The sequence below is a fragment of the Platalea leucorodia genome (assembly GCF_965183815.1).
Source record: "Platalea leucorodia genome assembly, chromosome: 5".
Lineage (NCBI taxonomy): Eukaryota > Metazoa > Chordata > Aves > Pelecaniformes > Threskiornithidae > Platalea > Platalea leucorodia.
This window is the reverse complement of record NC_138827.1, coordinates 12,585,068-12,605,856: the sequence shown is the minus strand read 5'-3', so window position 1 is coordinate 12,605,856 and position 20,789 is coordinate 12,585,068. Positions and strand designations below refer to the sequence as shown.

The 20,789-nt window shown below is 38.4% G+C and overlaps 1 protein-coding gene across 1 annotated transcript in view; it reads left to right on the top strand.

Annotated features, from left to right (window-relative positions):
* The window catches only part of LOC309591555 (cytochrome P450 2W1-like), a gene marked incomplete at its 3' end in the record, with an annotated part of 160,924 nt that overhangs the window by 122,623 nt on the left and 17,512 nt on the right, over positions 1-20,789 (top strand). The window contains exon 4 of the mRNA XM_082314073.1: positions 5,776-5,857. Coding sequence (XP_082170199.1) covers positions 5,776-5,857 — 82 coding nt within the window. The remainder of the gene's footprint in view (positions 1-5,775; positions 5,858-20,789) is intronic.

Genomic DNA, 20,789 nt, shown 5'->3' with positions numbered 1-20,789 from the left:
GCATTAAGCACTGAAGCGCACTGCAAGGTGGCTTTCTGGGCATGCAGGTGCTGACAAAGACAGACATGAAAAAACTGTCTTTTAAAAATCGAATTTGTTTTAAATGCCCCTGAAGAAATTCTGAATACCCCCAATAAAAATAAAGACTTTTACACTTCCCTTTAAATAATTGTATGTGTTATGACTGGACAAAAAATTATTATTCCTACTTCACTATGTGCACTATAGGGCATATATAAAACTTCCATCCACATCCATATATTTTTTATATATCCATATAAAACCTCCATCCATAGAATGGCTCTTCTCCCTCAAGAATGAGCTTATGCCAAATTTCTGCTCCCTCCGTGCTGCTTCCAGTGGTTCCAGGGAGCCTCTTTGAGGTGCCGGGTTCCCGTGCTCACCTGTTGGCCATATGTAGCGTTACAGTCGCCGCTGAACTGACTTGGTAACAGTATTCAGAGTTTCCAAATTCGGGCCTTATAAGGGCAGTGAGCTTGCCTTAAACATAAGTGCATGGTATTTTAAAGTTGCTGCTATTGTATGTATTGCATTGTGAAATATGACAGCAAGTCACTTGAGTGCCAAGTGTTTCAGCAAGGCTTTAAATATCTTTAAGCGAATTTTTTAGAGTATAATTGTTCTTTATTGAGGAAGCACCTGTTATCCAGATTTTACAGATAGGGCATCGAGTGCCGAAATGGTACCTTTTGCACCGTTTGCAGAGGGCTTGGGGAATAAAGTGCTTAAATTGATTCCTGCAAGCCTTAATCATGTGCTGTAACTTCTGTTCAGCCTTTTGTGTGGGGCATGTAGAAGAGCATAGGTGATCCTTAAAGAAAGGTTTCAGGGTGATGAATAACTGAGTGTATCAAAACAGAAAAGTACCCAGTTAAATGGGGTGAGAAGAATGTGACAATTTCTGTATAGTGTTGGCAGTACACTGCATTTAACGTTTTCAGTAGATCTTTTCAATGTAGCCTTGAATATGGTGTAATCAACAAGATCTGTTGATCTGTCCCTCTTTTGAGATCCAGTGAAGCTTGAGAGAATAAGACATAAGGGTCCCCATGGGTAAATCACAGGAGAGCAAGAAGAGGCTCCACGTTGACCTGGTCCTCAGGGCTGGATAAACCACTCAAATTAATTCCCTGATGCTAAGCCTGGGCTGTATGCTGGAGAAATCTAAATTTGGTGACAGTCTGCTTTACCATGGATAGATATCCAGGCTGGAAGGTGTATCAGAGGTAGGCTGGACAGTCAATGGCCCAAAGTTGTGTGCAGATGCCCTTGCATTTCACATGCAGCAGTGCTCTCCTGTCTTTGGAAGGTTATCAGCAGTCACATGTCTTTATTTCTTCCTGGTTTCTTAAGACTTGTCTCCTACCCAATAATCTTTTCAGTTGAATGAGTAAAATGGTTGGTGCTCAGCGTAGTGCTTTTCTACACATAGGAGATTATTTAGTAATTGTGACAGGTTTGTAGTGCTTTGTCCTGGCCAGTAGTCTAAGGAGATGCATTGTGTTGTCTTCCTGAATCCAATTTGTAACAATAATGTTTTTCTCTTACTGTGTTTCTGGAAGCAATTTGACTACTTTCCCTTCCCCTTCTCTTTCTGCTAGGACATCCCGGAGAGCGCTCTGTCCTGCATCCTGCCAGTTTCTTCTATTTGCCTATTTATGCTGCCCATACTCAGAAAATGCCCTATTTTTCTGTCACAGTATTGAGAAGGGACGTGGTTAAGCATTTTAAAGGCAAATTACATCTGTGATGAGCAGCTGGGAAGGTACAGCTCAGCCATGTTTTGGGAATAGATTTGTGTGAGATTACTTTAATGTAGAGACTGAAAGTCATTTATGAGATAGACCAGTGAGAACCTTGGGCAGCTTTTCTACATGAAACTCTCATGCTAAAAACCAAAAGCCCAAATGTAAAACTCCCTAAGCCGCTTGATTGATTTGGTTCATTTCGTCTGTATCTTCAATTTCAAAGGCATTTAGGAAGATCATTTGCACAAACATAAAAGTTCTCTTTAACTAAAGTCAACCAATGTGTTTTTTCAATGAGCTAGAGCTCATAAGAAAGGCTCAAACATTAACTGTGTAAAGAAGGCAATTAGTGTTTGTACAATATATTGAAAATTAGCCCTAGGCATACTGGAAAAATACGTGGTTTATGCATGTATATTTTTCATCCAATTCCATAGTTTGTATTAGATCTGGACATAGATACTCCTAAAGGCTACCAAATTAATTCAAACTGTGAAAGAGGTTGTGGTTGTCTATAAAAAGGGTTTTTTAAACTATAATGTAGTTGGTCTTACTCTGTATATTTAATCACTCAAAGGAAAAGCTTTTTCTACTGCTGTAGTATGTCAAGGAAGCTTATCTGCATATAAACAGCAAAATGAGACCTCTTGTGTTACAAACTTTAACTTTTGTAGTTTAGAAGCTGAGCATTTTTAAAAATGTACTAATTATGTCATTCTGATAAAAGAAGATACCCCTCTCACTTTGTCACGAAGCGATACTTTCCATAGGTTTTAAAGCTGTCATAGGAGTAGGAAAAAAGCCACCATAGGAATCAGTGGAAAAGTTTTATTTTAATAACTGTTGGGGGGGTCCAATTACAGGGAGCAACTGCCACGTTATCTGTCTTAAAGATTGTGCATCCATTATCATGAGTGTTTTGCCTGCAGTTTGATAGGGATTAAGGTCAAGAGAAGGACCATTTTCCTGAAGGGGCAAAGCAGGAATTAAGGCAACCATGGATAGAGCACCAGTTAAAAACGGGAGCATTTTCTGAAAATACGAGTACATCCATAGTCTATTAAGGAAAATACTACTTTTTTTACCATGCTCATTTAGTATTTGATTCTAATAGGACAGAGTGCAAACCAAAAGAAACAGTTTGCGAGGCTCTGGTGCTATAATGGGCACAAACATACTTTCTGTGGTTGATTATGTTAAAGTATTTGTTGTTTATATGAATTATTATGGTGTATATAGAGTGAAACCTTTCAGGAAGACTAGCTGAAACTTTTGTTTGTTTCTACAAGAGAATTTACTAGAGTGAAAGTCAATGTGGGATCTTAGATGGAGGAGTATAGTGGCTTGCCTTAGCGTGTAGAAGAGAGCATATGGTTTTGGTAATAGGCTAATAAGAGCAATTAACCTTATAGTGCACTTATTTGTTGGTCTCGGTTTGTTTATAAACTAGGTAATAAAGATATTTTACCATCCTATAGCTTTATAAGAGATTAGTGAAATCAGGCTGTGTTTTTCAAGATAATGCCTAACAGTACTCAGGTGATAGTGTGAGCGACAGAAACATAAAATTAGCAGAGAATAAAATATTCAGAGTACTATGTGGTGTGTCTAACCAATGAATATAATCACAAATGTATAAATACATAGTATAGTTTAAAGAAATAAAAACATGTGTTAAAGGTTTTCATTAGAAGAGGGACTGTTTTCACAGGATGCGGTCACAGATCTGTCATTCAGCTTGTTCTTGTCACCTTGCAAAGCTTATAATGTAAACTGTTTCCAGGCTTATTTAAAAAAGAATTTTAAACTTACCTTCTTCTTTGTGCTGTGCAAATACACAATATTTCCTGTAATTTCTTCCATGTAATTTTTCAGAAGGATGAACTTCATAAAAGAATGGGTTTCTTTTAACAGCAAGCACCATTATTCTCTTCTTTTTTTTAAAGGACTAACAGAAGTTAAGTCACTTCCTGCCGAAGTTCCAGTTTCTCGGTTAGAAGCTACTGTGTTTGTCTGGCAAACAGAGAAATTGGGTACAAATGAGCAAGTAGCTTGCCCCACAAACTACACCCACAAGAAAAGCCTTTTTTCCTTCATTCTCTGTTGGCTCCTTGCATCACAGGTGTCGTAGTTCTGACAGGCATCGTCCTGTTGAGCACCTTGCTGTGAAGGCAAGTGACACCAAGGGTTGAATGATCTTTCTATTGCAAGTACTTCGGCTTCTAGGTTGGTGATGATGGGAGAAGGATGGTTTCCCCATAATAATATTTTTTTAATTTGATTCTGTAACTTTTGGCAGTCAGCTTTTGGGTTCCTGCTCTTGTGCAGTATTTGTTCTCCAGACTTTTGCCTGTTTATTGACAATTTCCCAAAAGAGACCTCTAAATCAGTTCATTTGTGGATTTAATTTTGAGCATGTAAAACATGATATATTGTGGTTATTGGTGTTTTGTCTGTCCTTCCTAGTTTACTGTTATTTGTCTCATTTTTACCGTATATGTTGGTTACAGACATTTTTATTGAATTTAGCTAGTGATAACCCTAATGAGTTGTTCCTGCTTTTTCTTTATCCTGAATTTGAAAGTCAAGACAATATTTTTTTTCTTTTGGGTTTTCTGCAGAAGCTTCCATGAAACCCTTCTGTGCAAATTTGTGGTCTTGGTTTTTTCTATTTCATTGAATTGACTGAGCAATGTATTTGCTGGTGCAACATTCACCAAATATGAGGACTCTTTTGCTTTATTAGACTTGACAGTGTTTAAACAATACTAATTCTCATACCCAGCTGGCTTTTCTATTGATTTCTGTGCTCTCTGTTGCTGTGTAAAACAAGCTGGAACATTAAAGACATCTTGCATGCTACCCTCTGGAGACTTGTTTTTCTTTAGAGAAAAATCAAATAAGTGTAAAATTTTCTGTTTTTTCTCCTCATATATTTTCTTCTGGATCTTTAAATGATATTTCAGTGTACTGACAGATTTTGTACATGTTAAGATGCTAATTTTCAAGCACATACTTTTAGAAAGCAGTCTTCATTTTATAGTGAGATTTGCTAGTTTGCTCATTTGCTTATAGAGATAAATGTCTCTTTCTTCATCTAAAATATAATATACTAGCTTTAAAACATGTTCAAGATGTATGTAAATGTGCTGTTTTAACCCAGCTAAAATTTTGTTTATTTAAAATGTGTTTGCTAAACAGTCAAAGAACGTTTGCAGATGTTAATTTGTTTTACCCACTCACTTTTAACAGTATTAAAGCAGTCTGAAGTTTTGAACTAAATATTGGAATCAGAATTCCTGGGGAGAGTGAGACATAAAAAGCATTTTCCTATCCTGTAAACATCAATATTTAAGTCACACCTTTAGACAAATCCAAGTCTTAAAACATACGCCCCTGCAAAATTAATTTTCTCAGCTCTAGAACAGTCATCTGTGATGGGCTTCAGCCATTGCTGAGGTGACCGTTGTAGCATGAGTCTCTCCTTCCAGTGCTTTAGAGACTGCTTAATTTCATATGAATTTCAGTTTATTGCAAAACATCAGCTTTCTGAAATCCAGACTTGACTCCTCATCCACTCCACCTCCCAAAATGCTCAGGTAGCCCTCCAGCTGGGGTAAGGAATTGGGATGCTTGGTTGTCATGGGTTAAATGTGGGCAGTGACCTCTCATAGAGGACTGGTCAAAGCTGAGGAGTGGGACTTGATTTTTAACTTAAAGGAATCAGTGCTTTCTGATGAAAAGTCATAACATTATTGGCCATAATGTCTTCCTATAATCTTTTCACTTTTTGCATGGAAGCCAGGTAGCCGTCCCTTGTGTTCTTTTTTGCCACTTGTACAAAATGTGTACTAGTGTCTATTTCACACAATGTCATGAAACTCCGTGTCCTGCATACAAAGTCACTTGGAGTCATTGTAGGAAATATTTTATGAATAATGAATGTTTTGATCACACAGTATTTCATTTAAGCAATTTTTTTTTTTTTTTTTTTAATTTGCTACAGCTGGTCTGAAAACCCAGAAGAATGGAAGTTTCAAAAGACAAGACAAACCTGGCTTCTCTTGCACATGTATGATAAAGAGAAGGTTTGTATTAACGCTGCTTTTTCTCAGAACAAATATGATACAAAGTTTTATACATTAGTTATAGCTATTCTTTATTAACAAAAAGTTGCTAGTACTAGCCATGCACTTTTCCAATAATTTTTTAATAATTTATAAAATCAATTACTTTGTTTTTAACCAAAATGCTGAATCATTTTAATTGCTTGTAATGAATCTTTTTATTTTGTTGGTGATATTCTCCTGGGTATGCTAGATTTTTATACTTGATATATGTCAAACATAACTAGAGCAGGTTCATGTTTTACATAAATCTGGAGCTTACTGAGAATTTGAGTCATACCCTTAATTTGAATTTCTGAATGTGGAACCCAATACCGTAAACCACAATTCTCATATTGCTTCAGATATCTCTGGCTCCATATAAGATGTACAGCCATATTGCCAAGATGTTAAAATAGCTTTCTCATTAAAATATAAGTGAAACCTGATGGTGATTGTAAAAAGCATAAAGTATAACCAGAAGCTAGGCTTTCATCATTACTGAAATCCATTCATTTCATAACTTAAAAAACAACATAGATGGAATTTCCAATAAGCATCTGACCATCGTGATATTGAATGGGGGTTTCAGGTCATTCATTTTGTTGTGCAATAGAACAAACATCTAGCCACTTGCACAGTGCCTTACTTATTGATTCATTTAGTTGACATTCAGTTAGGTTTTGTTGATTTTTTGTGTGCACTTAGACATTTAAGCATACCAGTCTTCCTGACCCAAATTACTCAGCAGCTCTGAAGCCAATCACCTGACATAGGCTATTACCTTTATGATTAAAAATACTTTTAGAGAACCAGATAATTAAAAGCAGATTTTCATGAAGGCAAAAATGTGCACATAGTGTAATACTTTAAAAAGATTAGTTTCAGAATACGAATTTGATTGTAGATATCTATGTTGTTTGCACTGTCTTCTATTTTTAAGTTTCTCCTTTAAAAGTCTTTATCAACCTTTCAAAATCAAGGTATGCTCTTTAAAGCTACCTAGAAATTGTTTTACAGGCAGAATGATGTTTTTACTTTTTTACCTGTTTACTTTGGGTTTTGTGTTGAAATATACTGGGAAATAATTAACTCTAAGTAGCATTTGTTTTATGTATCAAAACACAGCTTAACTCCTTATTTCTCAACACTGAAATGAAACTTCCTTTCTATTTTTTTTTAATCTGATTAAAGTGCTATGATTTATTTAAATTCACAGATTTTTGTAGTTTAATAATCAGAGATGCATTGAATATGAGCTTTAGATAATGATTAACATCTACATCCAGATTCAGTAAAGTTAGTAGAACTGCTCAAGTGCTTATAATTAAGCATGTGATGAAGTCTCTTTCTTCGTCAGGACTGTAGGGAGGGCAGACCAGCTTCTTCTGGATATTTTTTTTATACCCAAATTCAACTTCCTGTCCATTACAGAATAAAATCCGTTGGATATCCAAGCATGACTAAAATACAAAAGGAGACATGAGTTGCCTTCCTTCCTAAGCAACATCTTTGATCTCATGGTGTCACTTGGATGCCTACTGAACAGCCATGCAAAGGAGTGAACTGAGTTTCCTGTACTGATAGGCCTCTTTCTGTAAGAAATAAGCAGATGTTTTAAAGTCTTTTACAGCATGAGGTTTTTTTAAGTCCCTTTAAAATCCATCTGGTGGTTGGCTGACAGCTTCCAACCCAAGCCTGTACACCTACGGTGTATATACCTCTTCAGGATCCAGTATAAAATAAACACTAGATCATTTGTTGCTCTTTGAAATCTGGCACAGCATTTTTAGAAAGTAACTATATCAGCTGTCTTCAGCTTCTGGACTGCAAGGCCCTGTGGAGAGGTTTCTGAAGCTTCCTCAGAAGGTAACTAAGAAAAGCAAGCTTGGCGGGAGTAAGCTGAAGTTCACTCTGCAGATATCTGTATTTGCTTTGTAAATTTGTGGGCATCTGCAAGTCTAAAAAGTTTGGAAACTCTTGAGTTACATAGTATAATTTAAAAGTGATAACTGTTCTTTTCCTGCTACTATTTTGTAGTGTTTCTCCCCTTTTCCCGATGACAGTAATTATTTCACTTTGGGATATTTCCATATTAGTCAGCTCCAGTGCATATTAGCTAGTTAAAACAGAGGCAAGGTTGGTGTGTGAAAGAGAATAAGAATCAAGAAAAAGGTCAAAACAGTTTTAGAAAAGAACAATAATAAAATCCCATAAGCATCACTTCCACTTGCCACAGCTGTGGTGGGAGATCTTGATATCCAATCTCAAGCCTGACCAAAAGCTGATCTTACAAGAAGGAACACGATCCTTCCCTAAAACCTTGCCAAGAGCCTCTGAAATTTCAGCTCTTGTACTACTGTATTTTAAGAATTAAAACTTGGATTTCATTAACTTTTTGCTGGCACTTTCCATGTTCTCTTGTCCAGTTGTTGCTATGGCTCTATTGTATGTGTAACTTAGGAGGAAAAAATATATTATCTTGCCTACATGGTACTGTATTGTAAGCTCTTGTTGAAATAAACCTAATAGCTGTGTTAAAGAAAAAAAATCAGACTTTTTGCACACTCGAGCACTTATCTTTAGGGCCAAATGCTAAATGCTTTCTAGGCTTCAGGCAGCCACATGTCTGTCTGCACACTTGGTATTTCTAAGTTTAGAGCAGGCTTTTAATTGCCCCTTCAAGCACTTTGCTTAAATGATATAATAATAACTGTAATTCCACAGAGTGAGGTATGACTATACCACAGGGTCTGAGAACAAGAGGTGTAAATTATGTAGATAATTTGGCTAAGGTTTGAAACATAGAAATGTTGTTGAGCTTTAAAAACCCAGTACTGAGCATCTGCATTAAAGGAGCACTATCATGCTGAAATTGTTTGTGTCTGAATGTTTTTGTCTGTTATCAGCACCAGTTTACTGTGAGTAAAAAGGTTTCAAAAATACAGACATTTATTATTATGTTTAAATATGTTTGATTTGTATATTATAGCAACACTTCATATATCATCCATTTCAGTGTTAGTCACTGTAAAATTAATACTTTTTTGTATCCGTATTGTTTCTTTAACACAAGTGTTTGTGTGAAGAATTAGAAGGTTTTCCATAGCGTGTAAGTTATGAGGCTGAATGCAGACTTTAGTTTTGATTTATTACTTTGTAATATCCCTGATTGATGAAGGCAGTGTTGGAATATTCTTTCTTCCTCTTCTTTTGGAGTGATAGAAGTTTTAGTGATCAAAGTTATGCTGCCAAATGTCGATGGCGAAATAAGTTGTAAATTAAGTATCTGTTGAAGCTCTGTCTTCTCTGAAATGTTGATACTTTGCAGAATTGAAACAGCCCTCGAATAATTAGTCTCCAATCCTTTAAATACTTACGTATGTGTTTAACTTGAGTCATGTCAACTATGCCTTTTAAAGTTATACGTGTAAAGTTAAACATGGAGAAAAATATTTGCAAGATTAGGTCATTTTAACATCTCCTGATTCACAGCAAAAATATTCTTTTATTGGCTGAAACCTGTTCCACAGATACACAACATAAAGTTAAGGTATGCTTCAACGTAGGTCTGTTCACCTAAGACTTTTGAAAATACATTGGTTTGAAATACTAAATAAATAATTCAAAAGTCTTTGCTAGGTTATTGCCAAGATTATTTAATGTAAAGATAATTTAAATTGTATATTATACCAGATAAGCTAAAATTTAACCTATGACTAGTTAGTTAGAAAGGGAGTGAAATGGGGGTAATGCAACTGTAGATGACTAAACTGCTTTTAATGTTAGACATGTTAGTAGAGCCTATCAGTTTTAGTCAGCATGATTTAAAAATTATTTCCATATGTCTGAATCCAATTTGTTTTTCAAATTAAATTCTATTCCTTTGTATAAGCATTCTGTCAAAGTGCTTGATGGTGGGTGGTATCTCATCTCAGCAAACAAATAGTTTTGGGTAGGGGCAAGGGTAATTCCAGCAAAATTCTTTCCTCAGACATGCGCATGCAATTCTCACTGAATTTAGTAAGGTTTGCATACATGTTTCCAAAAGTAGGATTTGGCTAGTGGTTTTTGTTCTTCCAACAACCCTCACGGCTTTGAGCTCACTGTCAGGGAGTGTTTGCATTTGCTGATCAGCATTTCCGCATCTGCTTAGAATTTCCTCTCAGATGCTTTGCCCATCTGAGCACATGACGGTCCTCTCACCACGGTCCATCCCTCCTGGCAGCTTGAAGCTTGGCAAGAAACACTCAGAGGTGGGCATTGGCAAACACAAAAGCCCATGCAGTTCTCCTAATTATCTTTCAGGTGATGGTTTGACACAATTGTGAATGAGTATTGAGAGAGAAGAAAATACAGCAGGTTTTTTTTCCTTCCTTGTTTTTTTCTTTAAAGGTTCCAGACAAGTATTTCACCATTCTACTGGATTATCTGCAAGGGCTCCAAGGTGGTGCACGAGACATAACTGTGCAGAAAGCTGAAGCTTTTATGAAGGAATTTGATGGTTCTGATGCAGAAGACCCAAACCTGCTGGAGAAGTGCGAGCGCATACGACAAGTTCTGCAACTGCTGTCCTGAGGGTATTTTTGTGTCTTAATGATTGTCTGGTGGAGAGAAGGATAGGATGTGTTATACAGAGACTATAAATTAGCTGCAAAGACATATCTTCTAATAAGAATCCTTATATTAAACTTTCAGGTTTTGTACTCATAATTGTTTCCAATTGCAAATATTTATCATGTTTTGAGAAGATGAAATAAAAATATCATATTTGTTCCATAGATGTGCTATTTTGATTGAAAGTAATCTTACTGCATATCTTTAGAAAAATAAACCTCTCTTTCTTGTTAGTTTTTCTCTACCTCCCCATGTAATTACTGTTAAATAAGAAGAGCTTTGCAGTTTTTAATAAGAAGAGCGAAGGAACCAACAAAAAGCCTGGAGGGTCTTTTACAATGGCAGCTTTTAAAATGAGCGTACAGTACAGTGCTTGCTCAGCCAGCTGTAATCTATCACTTTCAGCTTTAGAAGTATGTCATTTGGATTTGGGAAAGATCATTTTCAGTCTGTTGAACATGGATTGTATAACACAGTTGCTTATTAGTACTTCACGTGGTGATCTGGAGATACCATCAGTTTTGTTAGTTTTCCTTTTATATTTTAAGGTTTTCAAATGTTTCATGGCAATTGTTTAGATATTCAGATAATGCACAGATGGGAACAAATCAAATCCTTTGACCATATGTAGTGAAATCATCTGATTGTACCTAAAGTTACCCTATGATGAGAAGTGCTGTATCTAGCCTGCCAATACTGCATTTTCATCTTTCTCTTGTAATTGGCATCCAAAAGAGTTAATTTGTGTTCATTCGCTTTGACGTGGGACATTTGTCTCCTATGAATGTGCTGAAAATGAGGCTTTCAAGTAAAAACCAAGGACATTAATTACGCAAAAGTTGGATGATTGGCTTATATAATAACACTTGTGTTCAGACAGCGTTCTTGACCTGATTCTTTAATGTTTCTGCGAACATCGGTCATGCTTTATTAATAACAACTATATGAAATGTGTAGTGTTTTAGAAGAGTATCTGTCTTTGAGAATTACGGCTTTAATTTGGATGGGTGAAGGAGGGGAGGATCTATGGATATGCAGGCCTAATTTTTCAATAAGAAGCATTTGAGTGGATTTGACAGCCTTCACAGTCATGGATTACTACAAATCTTTAAAAGTATGAAATACGTTACTAGTAACAAATAACTTCTGCTTTCTGACTTCTTGAAGATGATGTTTTCAGCCAAAAAAGACTAGAGACCAGTATGCCCTGCTCTAACACAATAACTGTGATGGAGTTTAACACGACAGGGAGCAGAATTCAGCAGCAGGCTCTCTGTTGAGCTGCCGGTGGTTCGTCAGCAGCTCAGGTGCTGGTCCTATACCATGGGGTCACAGTTGGATGGGGGCTGCAGAAGATGCATGCAGTGTTGAAGCCTTTCTGAGGCCCAAAGCTATATAAAACTGAGCTTCCAGTGCAAAAGTTGGTGAAAAGAGTCTGTAATAAAAAGTGATACTGGCATTAAGTGAACTAGTGAAAGACCTTTGGATCTTATATTTTATGTCTGAGAATGTGCAGCTGAGAAAAACTACTGTGACTCCAAGCAGAAGTTGATACTTTTTTCTTTCCATCGGGAAAAATAACAATTTCTCAGGGATGAAATTTTCAGTGTCTTTTTGTGACTTTTATGATTGCATTTTAGGTGTCAGAGAAGATTTTGTGTTCTCCCTTAAATATTTGAAAATCGCCACTTTTGATTTCTCTATCACACAAAAATGTGGGTCCTCACTGTGCACTTCATATACCTTGTAGCTTAAAAGCCCAAACACATTGCAACCATATTTTGGAAGAGACTTGTAAAAAGGATTGCAAAGGTAAGATCCAGGCAAAAAGATGTGAACCTTTGATGATTTTGACAGATTTGGCAAGATTTGTATTTCTTGGACCTGGGTTCTGGCCATATGCAAATGTTGACAACTCTGTGAGAAGACAGGCTTTGTAGATCAAGAATGTCATATTTCTTTTTATATCAATTAATATTAAAAGCACATAAGGCCTGCCAATCTGGAGTCCATGTGAACAATAACATTTGGAAAAGAACAGCTAGAGCCTCTCACCAGTACAGTAATAGCCTTCTGCAAGTGAGGTCCTGCTCTGCACTCCTCTTCCTCAGCTGCAGTTCCAACTTTCCCTTCAGTGCTACCAGTTACTGGGTGAAGGACGTGGTCTTTGGCCTCCACTTCTTGCAGTTATGGAAAATTCAGAAGCTAAAAACTAAGGTAATTGTTGCTATGGTTGGGTTTGGTAGAGAAAGTGAAGTATGATGTTTTCTGCCACCTGTCTCTTGGTGTATGGTGCTGTTCAATGGCCAGTGGTGTCTGGAAATTGGGTAAAAGGCTTGTAAAACTTCTGCTTTGTATTGTTACTGTATATGTCTTGGGTTTCAAAGCTCAATGTGAAACATTTAAAGGGTTGTCTTATACTTGATGTTGTAGTGCAAATAGGAAAGGACACTTAATTGCATTTTGCTTTTTTACTTTGCCCCTTTTCTTAAAGAATCTTCAACTGGTTGGCAAACAAGTGATCTTCAAAACACCCAGGAAACGCAAAACCAAACACATTTTTGGGAGATATGTATCGCTAGGCCCGTTTTAAAGACAAGATTATGAGGACCCAGACAGCTTACCCAACACAGCGTGCAAATGCAATAACACCTCTGGCAATCAAATTCCATTTTTTCCATATGCTAGCCACCAGGCCAGCTTCTGCTTCCTGCTCAGCTTGGCGTTTTAATTTAGGGATTTACATTGCATGATGAATAAGTATAGCAAGATTTTCTCCATCATGTATTCTGAATGATGTATTTTAAATTATTAAGTATATAATCAGTTATTGAATTCCTGTAGCTGGTCAAAGCTGTACAGGAGATATGATCTGGCACTTCATTCACTTTGTTTTGTCATTTGGTCACATAGAATATTCAAATCTCAACATCGCTTGTAGCTTAGGCAATGGTATGGATACAGATAGGACAAAATCGTGTCTCTGCCTCCGTTTAAATCAGACTGCTATGTTAATAAAAATTGCATCCAAGGCTAGAAGTAACAGCGTGTACAGACTGACAAATTACATCTTCATCTGCCTACTCTAATTGTCTTCTAGTTGAGTTAATCTGTATTGCGTAGCTCTGGCTAGAAGAATTTGTATCCTAAGAGAATGCTGAAGTCAGGACTTCTAGGCAAAATAAAGGAACATTAATTACTTAGAATTGCTTAAAGCTGGAACTGTGCCTCTAATGGAAGTACTAATTACTCAAAATTTGACAATGTAAAAAGTTCCCTTTAATTTGGCTGATCCTTGCTATGGATTGTATATCTTCTTGGTTCTCTGCTGTCTGCCCACAATTTTAATTTGTTATCAGCATTGTAAAATTGCTGGGTAAATTAATTCTCTGTTCTTATTTGGAAAGCGTGTATCGTAGCTGTTGAATGTGTAGTTTATTTCCTTGTTTCCTCTCACTGGAGAACAGCTCTGCTGTGTTTCTGTTGATTTTAAAGCAAAGTGACTCTTGACTCATCTCCCATCATTTCAAATAGCTTAGAAATGCACTTCTTTGGTTTGAGCTTGGTTTTTCTGTTTGTGGGTTTGTTTGTTTGTTTTTTTTTAACTTTTGCCACTGAGTAAGGCAAAGTAATTAACGTGAAAATCTACTCACATTTCTGCAAATCAGTGTCAGAAAAAACAATCATAAAAGAGATTTAACTTGCAAAGTCAAGCACTCAGAAAATTAGAAAACATAAGAATGGAAATTGTCTGTGTAATTTTAATTTCACTCCTTCATGCATTTGTAGTATGATGCAACCTCTATGGCATCAGTTCTGTATTTTCCATTGTGTATAACTGATAAGTCATTTATTCAGTGTTTTCCTTGAAGTTCTGCTGCTATTCTCATTTTCAAAATTTAGGTCTACGAAGTAGTACTAAAGCTAGAGAAATAACTTTGCTGTGTGGATATGGTCCTGCACAGAAGAAATAAGTGGGAACTTTCCTATTCATTTAGTGTAGGAACTAGTCATAGATGTTTCATCACAAATGTTCCCTTTAAAACATGTTTTAATGTTCTGATTCATTTACAGTCAAAATACTAAATTGATGTTACTTAATTTAAATCCAGTTTTGTTGACATAAAATTTTCCAGTGGCTTATTCTGGTTTAGTCTTTGGTTTCCTTTTATGTCTTCCTTTCTGTACAGCTGAATGAGCTGGTTATTTCTGTCCCTGCAAATAGGAATATTAGTTGTTTACAGTAATTCCAGTCATACAAGGACACAACTAAATGTCCTTGCCTTTGCAGGACAAGCTCATTTTAGCAGTGATTTATAATTACATTCTATTTCAAATTCTTCATAAGAATTCATAGTCAACAACTTAATATGGTAAAAAAATAATAATTTTTTTTAAATATGTTTTTTTTTTTCCTACAAGGAGCAGGGAAGACCAAACTAAATAAAACTAATGAGTAGATGGTGGGGGAAGGGCAAAGCAAAACAGTGGTTTATCTTTCTTTGTCAAAACAAAGCTGAATAAGAAGCTTGTGCTACTAAGAAAGTTTGGCTGGTGTTACCGACACAGAGGGAGAGACCTTTGGTTAAAAACAGAACACTCATACAGTTGCTCCTATTGATTCCTCCCCCCGCCCTGCAGAAAATTTTTGGCATTCCCCAACAAAACCCACGAAAACACCTACGTCAAAAAGTTGAATAGGTTTCAAAATCAAATGCTTAAAGGCCAAGAAATGCCACATGTATATGAATGGCCAGAAGAATTCAAATTCTACCTCTCTGCGCCTCCAGCCTGGAGACTGAATGAAGGAGGATTGTGTTAGAAGCAAACAAGCAAAACCCCCTAAATTATGTGAGCACATAGTTAAAGATTACCAGTTACCCTTCTATTCATAGGAAGGTGGAATTGCATTTCCTATTAGCTTTAGTTATTCAGATTTTTTAAAGAAGGTTTGCTGCTAATTGAAATATCATGTAGCATTTTGCTGTGACAACTTAAATCTATTCTCCTCGTGGTCCTACGTGTATTTTATAAAGCCCTGGGACACAGAATCTGTCACTCTCATTTGCTTATAAGTAGCTAGACCTAGCTACGGCACTGTGAAAATCATCATTTGCTGTTGAGCTCCTTTGGACCCAAAGGAGGATGTTGACACTGTGTTTCCTTGGACTGGTCTAGAGGTACAACAGGCTTTGGCACCATCCTTTGTATCCGCCAGGCTTTCTTAAGCTCCATGAAATTGCCCGAATCTGGTACAGTGACGCTGCTTATGGAATTTGCCAAGTGAGCAGCAGCGTTCATCTGTGGAGCGCTTTGAGACGTGAGGCTGTAGGATCTCCGCTGCTCAGGATGCTCAGCACACAGCTTAATGCCTTCCTTGGCCTTGCTGCCCGTTTTCAGTCTCGGGCTGCTGGGAGTCACAACCATTTTATTTGTCCACTTTCTGTGGGCTTAATTTGACTAAACAAACTGTTTTAAAGCTATTTTGGCATATTGAAAGCTTAAGCTACAGCCATAGTGTTTCTCTGGTAGCATAGATGCATATAAATAGACTTTACGGATTCCACAAAGAGAGTACCCTTTATTAGAAGGAGAAGCTCTTGCAGGATCCTGGAAATGACTGCCCAGCACCCTGATTTACCTCGTTAAATAAGAACGATATTTCTGTGAGCTGTCACAAATATATGTTAGCAGATAGTCGCAACGACAGACAGCCAAGAAACCATGTATGGGCATCAAACATGCCAGAGGGCAAGGATGACAGGCGGGAATGTAACCTCCTGAAGTTGCCTGGTTAAGGCAAAGTGCCACCTGGCACGTATCCTGGCTGCCATAAGGTTAAAAATAACAAATAGTATCCCTATTACATAAGGAAATCTTTTGTTCTTGTTTAATGGGGCACTATGATACACCGGAAAGATTAAATATGGAGCTTCTCTGAACTCTTATTTGCGGTTACTGCTTGGGGCCAAAAGAGCTGAAAATACCAGGGCTGATTGTAAGCAGGGCCCCGTGTACAAACTGCTGGTGTTAAACAGGCGAAATCTGGGTGAAATTCCAGTGTCTAAGTGTCAAACCAGTTCACCGCACTGGTGACATCTCAGCCCCGGGAAGGACTTCTAGTTCCTTTTTGTGATGATCATGTTACTGTAACAGAAATACAGAGTTCTGTATTCAAACTAGCCTACAGACCCTCTGGATGGCTGCAGTCCATTGGCCACGATCTGCTGCTTATTGCAACAAAATGGATAACAGAGAAGCTGTTGAAGTTACTGCGGATGAAATTGAAGTTCACTCCAGAAGTACAAACTGTTTTCACCCCACCTCGGCTGTGTGCAGGTCACTTCCAGTCCCACGACGGAAACACCTGCTTTGGTTTCAGTTAAAGAATTAATCAGAAATGATAGTAGTGCTCAGGTTTTCCTTTTGAGTCCTACAAATCGCCGCCTTCTCCTCCTGATCACGCTCAATGTGAGATGCTGTCTGTGATGAATCTGCAGCCTGTGTCCAAGCCAAATTCTCCCTTTTCAGTGGCAGCTTTGAGGACTGCAGCAGGCAGCACTTATTTCCAGTTCAGCTGCACAGCTCTGCCTGTACCCATCATCTCTTGGTCGGCTATGATGCCTTTCAGGTCAGTACATCTGTTACTTGGTAACCCTTACCAAAATTTTTTGGAAGCTTCCAGTGCCTGTTGTAAGCAGGAGCATTCATCAGCAGGTGGTCCTCATGCTTCCCTTCTAGGCCCTCAGCTCTACCTACACCATCTCTGTCTACCCAGCGATCTCCTTCCACTATCCATCTTTTTGTGGAAAAGTGCTTTCTGGTGCTTGTCACTTCAGCTAGGATAGCAGAAGGCACTGGGGATTTAAAGGTCTCAATATATCATGGTCTGTAAGAACTGAATTATCGTATAAATTCACCCCAAGTTCTTTCCCAGGATGGCTCTGGATTTCAATCTCCATCAGCTCTTCCCTGGGGAGATGTCCCATCAAGCAAGTTCAGACCTTACATCTGGATGTGTAGTTTGCTTTTACTTGGAAGAGATGATGCCAGTCTAAGCCTCATCCCAGATTGTGTGTGACTCGTAGGAAATGGGGGAGATGGCAGAGATTATTTAAGCACTTTTAAAACTGCCGTAGATGACTAAAAAGAAACCTTCAAACAAAAGATTATCGGTGCTCTGATAACGCTTGTGAGCATCTGCCTTTTGTTTGGGTAGTGAAATATGTGTCGGTCTTTCCAGCATTCAGTCCATGCCTTTACCTCCCCTTGCTCCTTGATTCGGGTTTCCAGGCAGTACCACCTTCAGGAGGATCGTTCTCTAGGCTGTCCCTTCATATAAATGAACACTTACTGGCCAAATTACTGAGTTGCTGATGAGACTGCTCCACCCCTTGTACAGTCGGCGACAGCGGTTTGAAGGATGAACAGGGTGAAGGTACAGTCACAGTGAAATGCTGCTCTTAGAAATTATGATCTCCTTGTACAGTTTGTATAGGGCACACACCTCAGCCAGAACTCAGCCTGTTGTCAGATATTTTTATTGTCAAAAAGAAGAAAATCCTTTAGATAATTTTAATTACCAGTGATGGAAATTACTCAGAGATGGAAAATCTGCAGTGAGCAGACGGTTGCATTATGGATATTGCACCAGCATCCTTCTTTCCTTCCTGTACGAGCTCCTGAGCAGATTATAACTCACAGTAACTGATAAGTGGAAAAGTTCAGCTGAGTGAATTAGCAAAGAAGATGAAGAGGAAAACAGCTCATCAAAGTTAAGAAATGCAGAAGTTAACTTTTATTTCAAAACAGGCCAGGTATAGCTATCTGGATTCTGAGTCTGTGATATTTAAATAAAACTCATTCAAAAATGATCACCTGTGCAGCAATATGGCATGAAATAGCTGTCTGCACTTTATGATATTGTATTACTTTTCTTTTGAACAGCCAAGACTGCCAACTGTAGAACACAGTATGTGGAAGGAAAACTACAGTGAGCTTGACAATTACTTCCAGAGGTTGGTTCAGTCCTACAAAATATTCATTGGCTCTCTAAAAAAAAACCCAGGGGTTCCCCCTTTGTTTTCTAAATCCTTTTTTTATTATTTCAGCTGTCTTTGGACAAAGGGAGGGAAAAAAAAGTGACCACAGAGAGATCAAGAGTACATCTTTGACGTTGTTTAATGAGAAAATACTGACTCTTGTTGAATTACCCTGTAAATGCGGAGCAGACAGAGTGTCTCAGTTCATGTTGTTTGGGTTTTTCTGGGGGGGTGCCAGCAGAGGATGAAAGCATGGCAGGTGAGTCTTGGTTTATGCTGTTCCCTACAGGAGCGTTACAGATGGTTGCTACTCCAGGAGAGGAACGAAGGGAATGTGACAAATGCGGTCCTTCTGCAAACAGCACGTCCTGCGTGCTTTTCTGCTCTGCTTGTGCCGATGTTCCCCTTCCTTGTTAATGGAATGGCGTTTCAGCAGCAGAATGTATCAGTCAACCTTTATTTGCATCATTGCTATGGCTGTGGGTCTTGTATACCTCATAAAATTGTTTTAATGGTCAAATTAAACTTTCGACCTGCTATATGGCTGCAAGCCACTGGTGTTTTGAATTGTCTGCAGGAACGCATCGGAGGATGCTCTGCGGACTCCAGCGTCGGTCCTGGCAAAGGGCAACTGAACACAGGTAATGGAGAACACAGGCTCCAGACATTTTAAACAGGAAGCTAATTTCACTGTAACGTGGAACTGTGTAAATGCTGATTGAAAACGGCAACTACAGCATGCGTGCCTTGAGATCAGGTGCCACATAAGTTGCTGATACTTAGGGGTTGGGGTTTTTTTTGAGAGCTGAAAGGTATTTCCAGTTCAGCCAGTTACAGGAAGATAATTATCGGTCCCACGAAACTTTTTGCTGCAGAGATTTGAAAATGACAAAATACCATGTCCTGCTACTGCAGCCTCATGGATTAAAATGTGCTGTAGCATTTCAGAGTGATTTTTTAATATCTGGAAATGATAAAGTAATTGTCTCGGAGGAAGGAAGACAGATGTCTCAGTTGGCTTATCTAGAAAATCCTGCCATTTCTTTCAGACATGACCTTTACCTAGGTCATCTTATCTTTCTTGCAACTCAACTAGATCATTATAATGGGCACCAGCTTGACATACCCTTGAAATGGATTCACAATCCAGCCCAAGCTGTTTTGCGGATAGAAGCAAGTAAAATGCTTATAGTCCTGTTCTGATTGTCAGGATGCTAAGGCTATAATTCAAGTCATTAGGCTTAGTATATAAAGCCCTTCATAATCCAAGTCTTAAGAATCTGAAAGGTCACTTGTGGTCCAATAATCCTGAATAGTAAATGTGACGAGCTAGTGGTGACTGTCTTGGTCCTAAAGCACCTCTTAAAATAAACACTAGTCTCTGCCCCAAAAGCATATGCGCGTTGTTTCAGCGTGATCCAAGAGGCTGTGCAAAGAATAAGCAGCTTGACTGTTGCACAACGTCATGCAATACTGATGTTTTTGGAAATTATTTTAATAACTGGACTGAAGGAATAGAGAGGAGGATGTTCAAGGTTTTAAAGACACACACTCCTGTGGCTGCAATGGTCCAGTGGAGAGATCTCTACTGCAGACTGCTCATCACCAAGATCTCCCAAATCCTCCCCAAAATCTGCCTGTGCAGCTGCTCAAGCACATAAAATGAGCAAAGGTGACTTAGATGATAGGAACAGCAGGGCTTTGCTCATCCCCTGGTCCTGACAGCAGCATCAGAGATCACTCATACAAGACAATGTTCGCACAAGTGATGGGGACGGTGGGTGTGAGGAGAGGGTAACATCTGGCCAGAGGTGCAGCAGTTGCCATTAAGCAGCCAGGGGGCTCAGAAGATCTGGCAGATTCAAGGTAACTGTAGCCCAGCTGTGACGAACTTGTAGGGATCCGAAAGGCGGAGGCTTTGCAGAGCAGCCCAGAAAGGGGGTTTGGTACCTGGCGGTGCAGGATGGCTGCGTGGAAGGAGCCCCGGGGTAGTTTTGTGGGAGGAAAGGACAAGTGGCAATGTGACAGACCTGGAGGATGCAGGCATGGACCGATGGGATAATTTATAGGGTCGATTCCACATGAGATTGAGCACATGCTTTGCTATATCGCAATTAGGGAGCTCAATCCTTTACCTACCTCCTTGATACCTCCTCAGGAAGATGCCAGAGGGGTAAAGAAACGGAGGGCTGGGAGCACTTAACCTTTTATGGGACCACTTCTTGTGTCCCCTCTTGGTGCCTGGCCTTTTCATC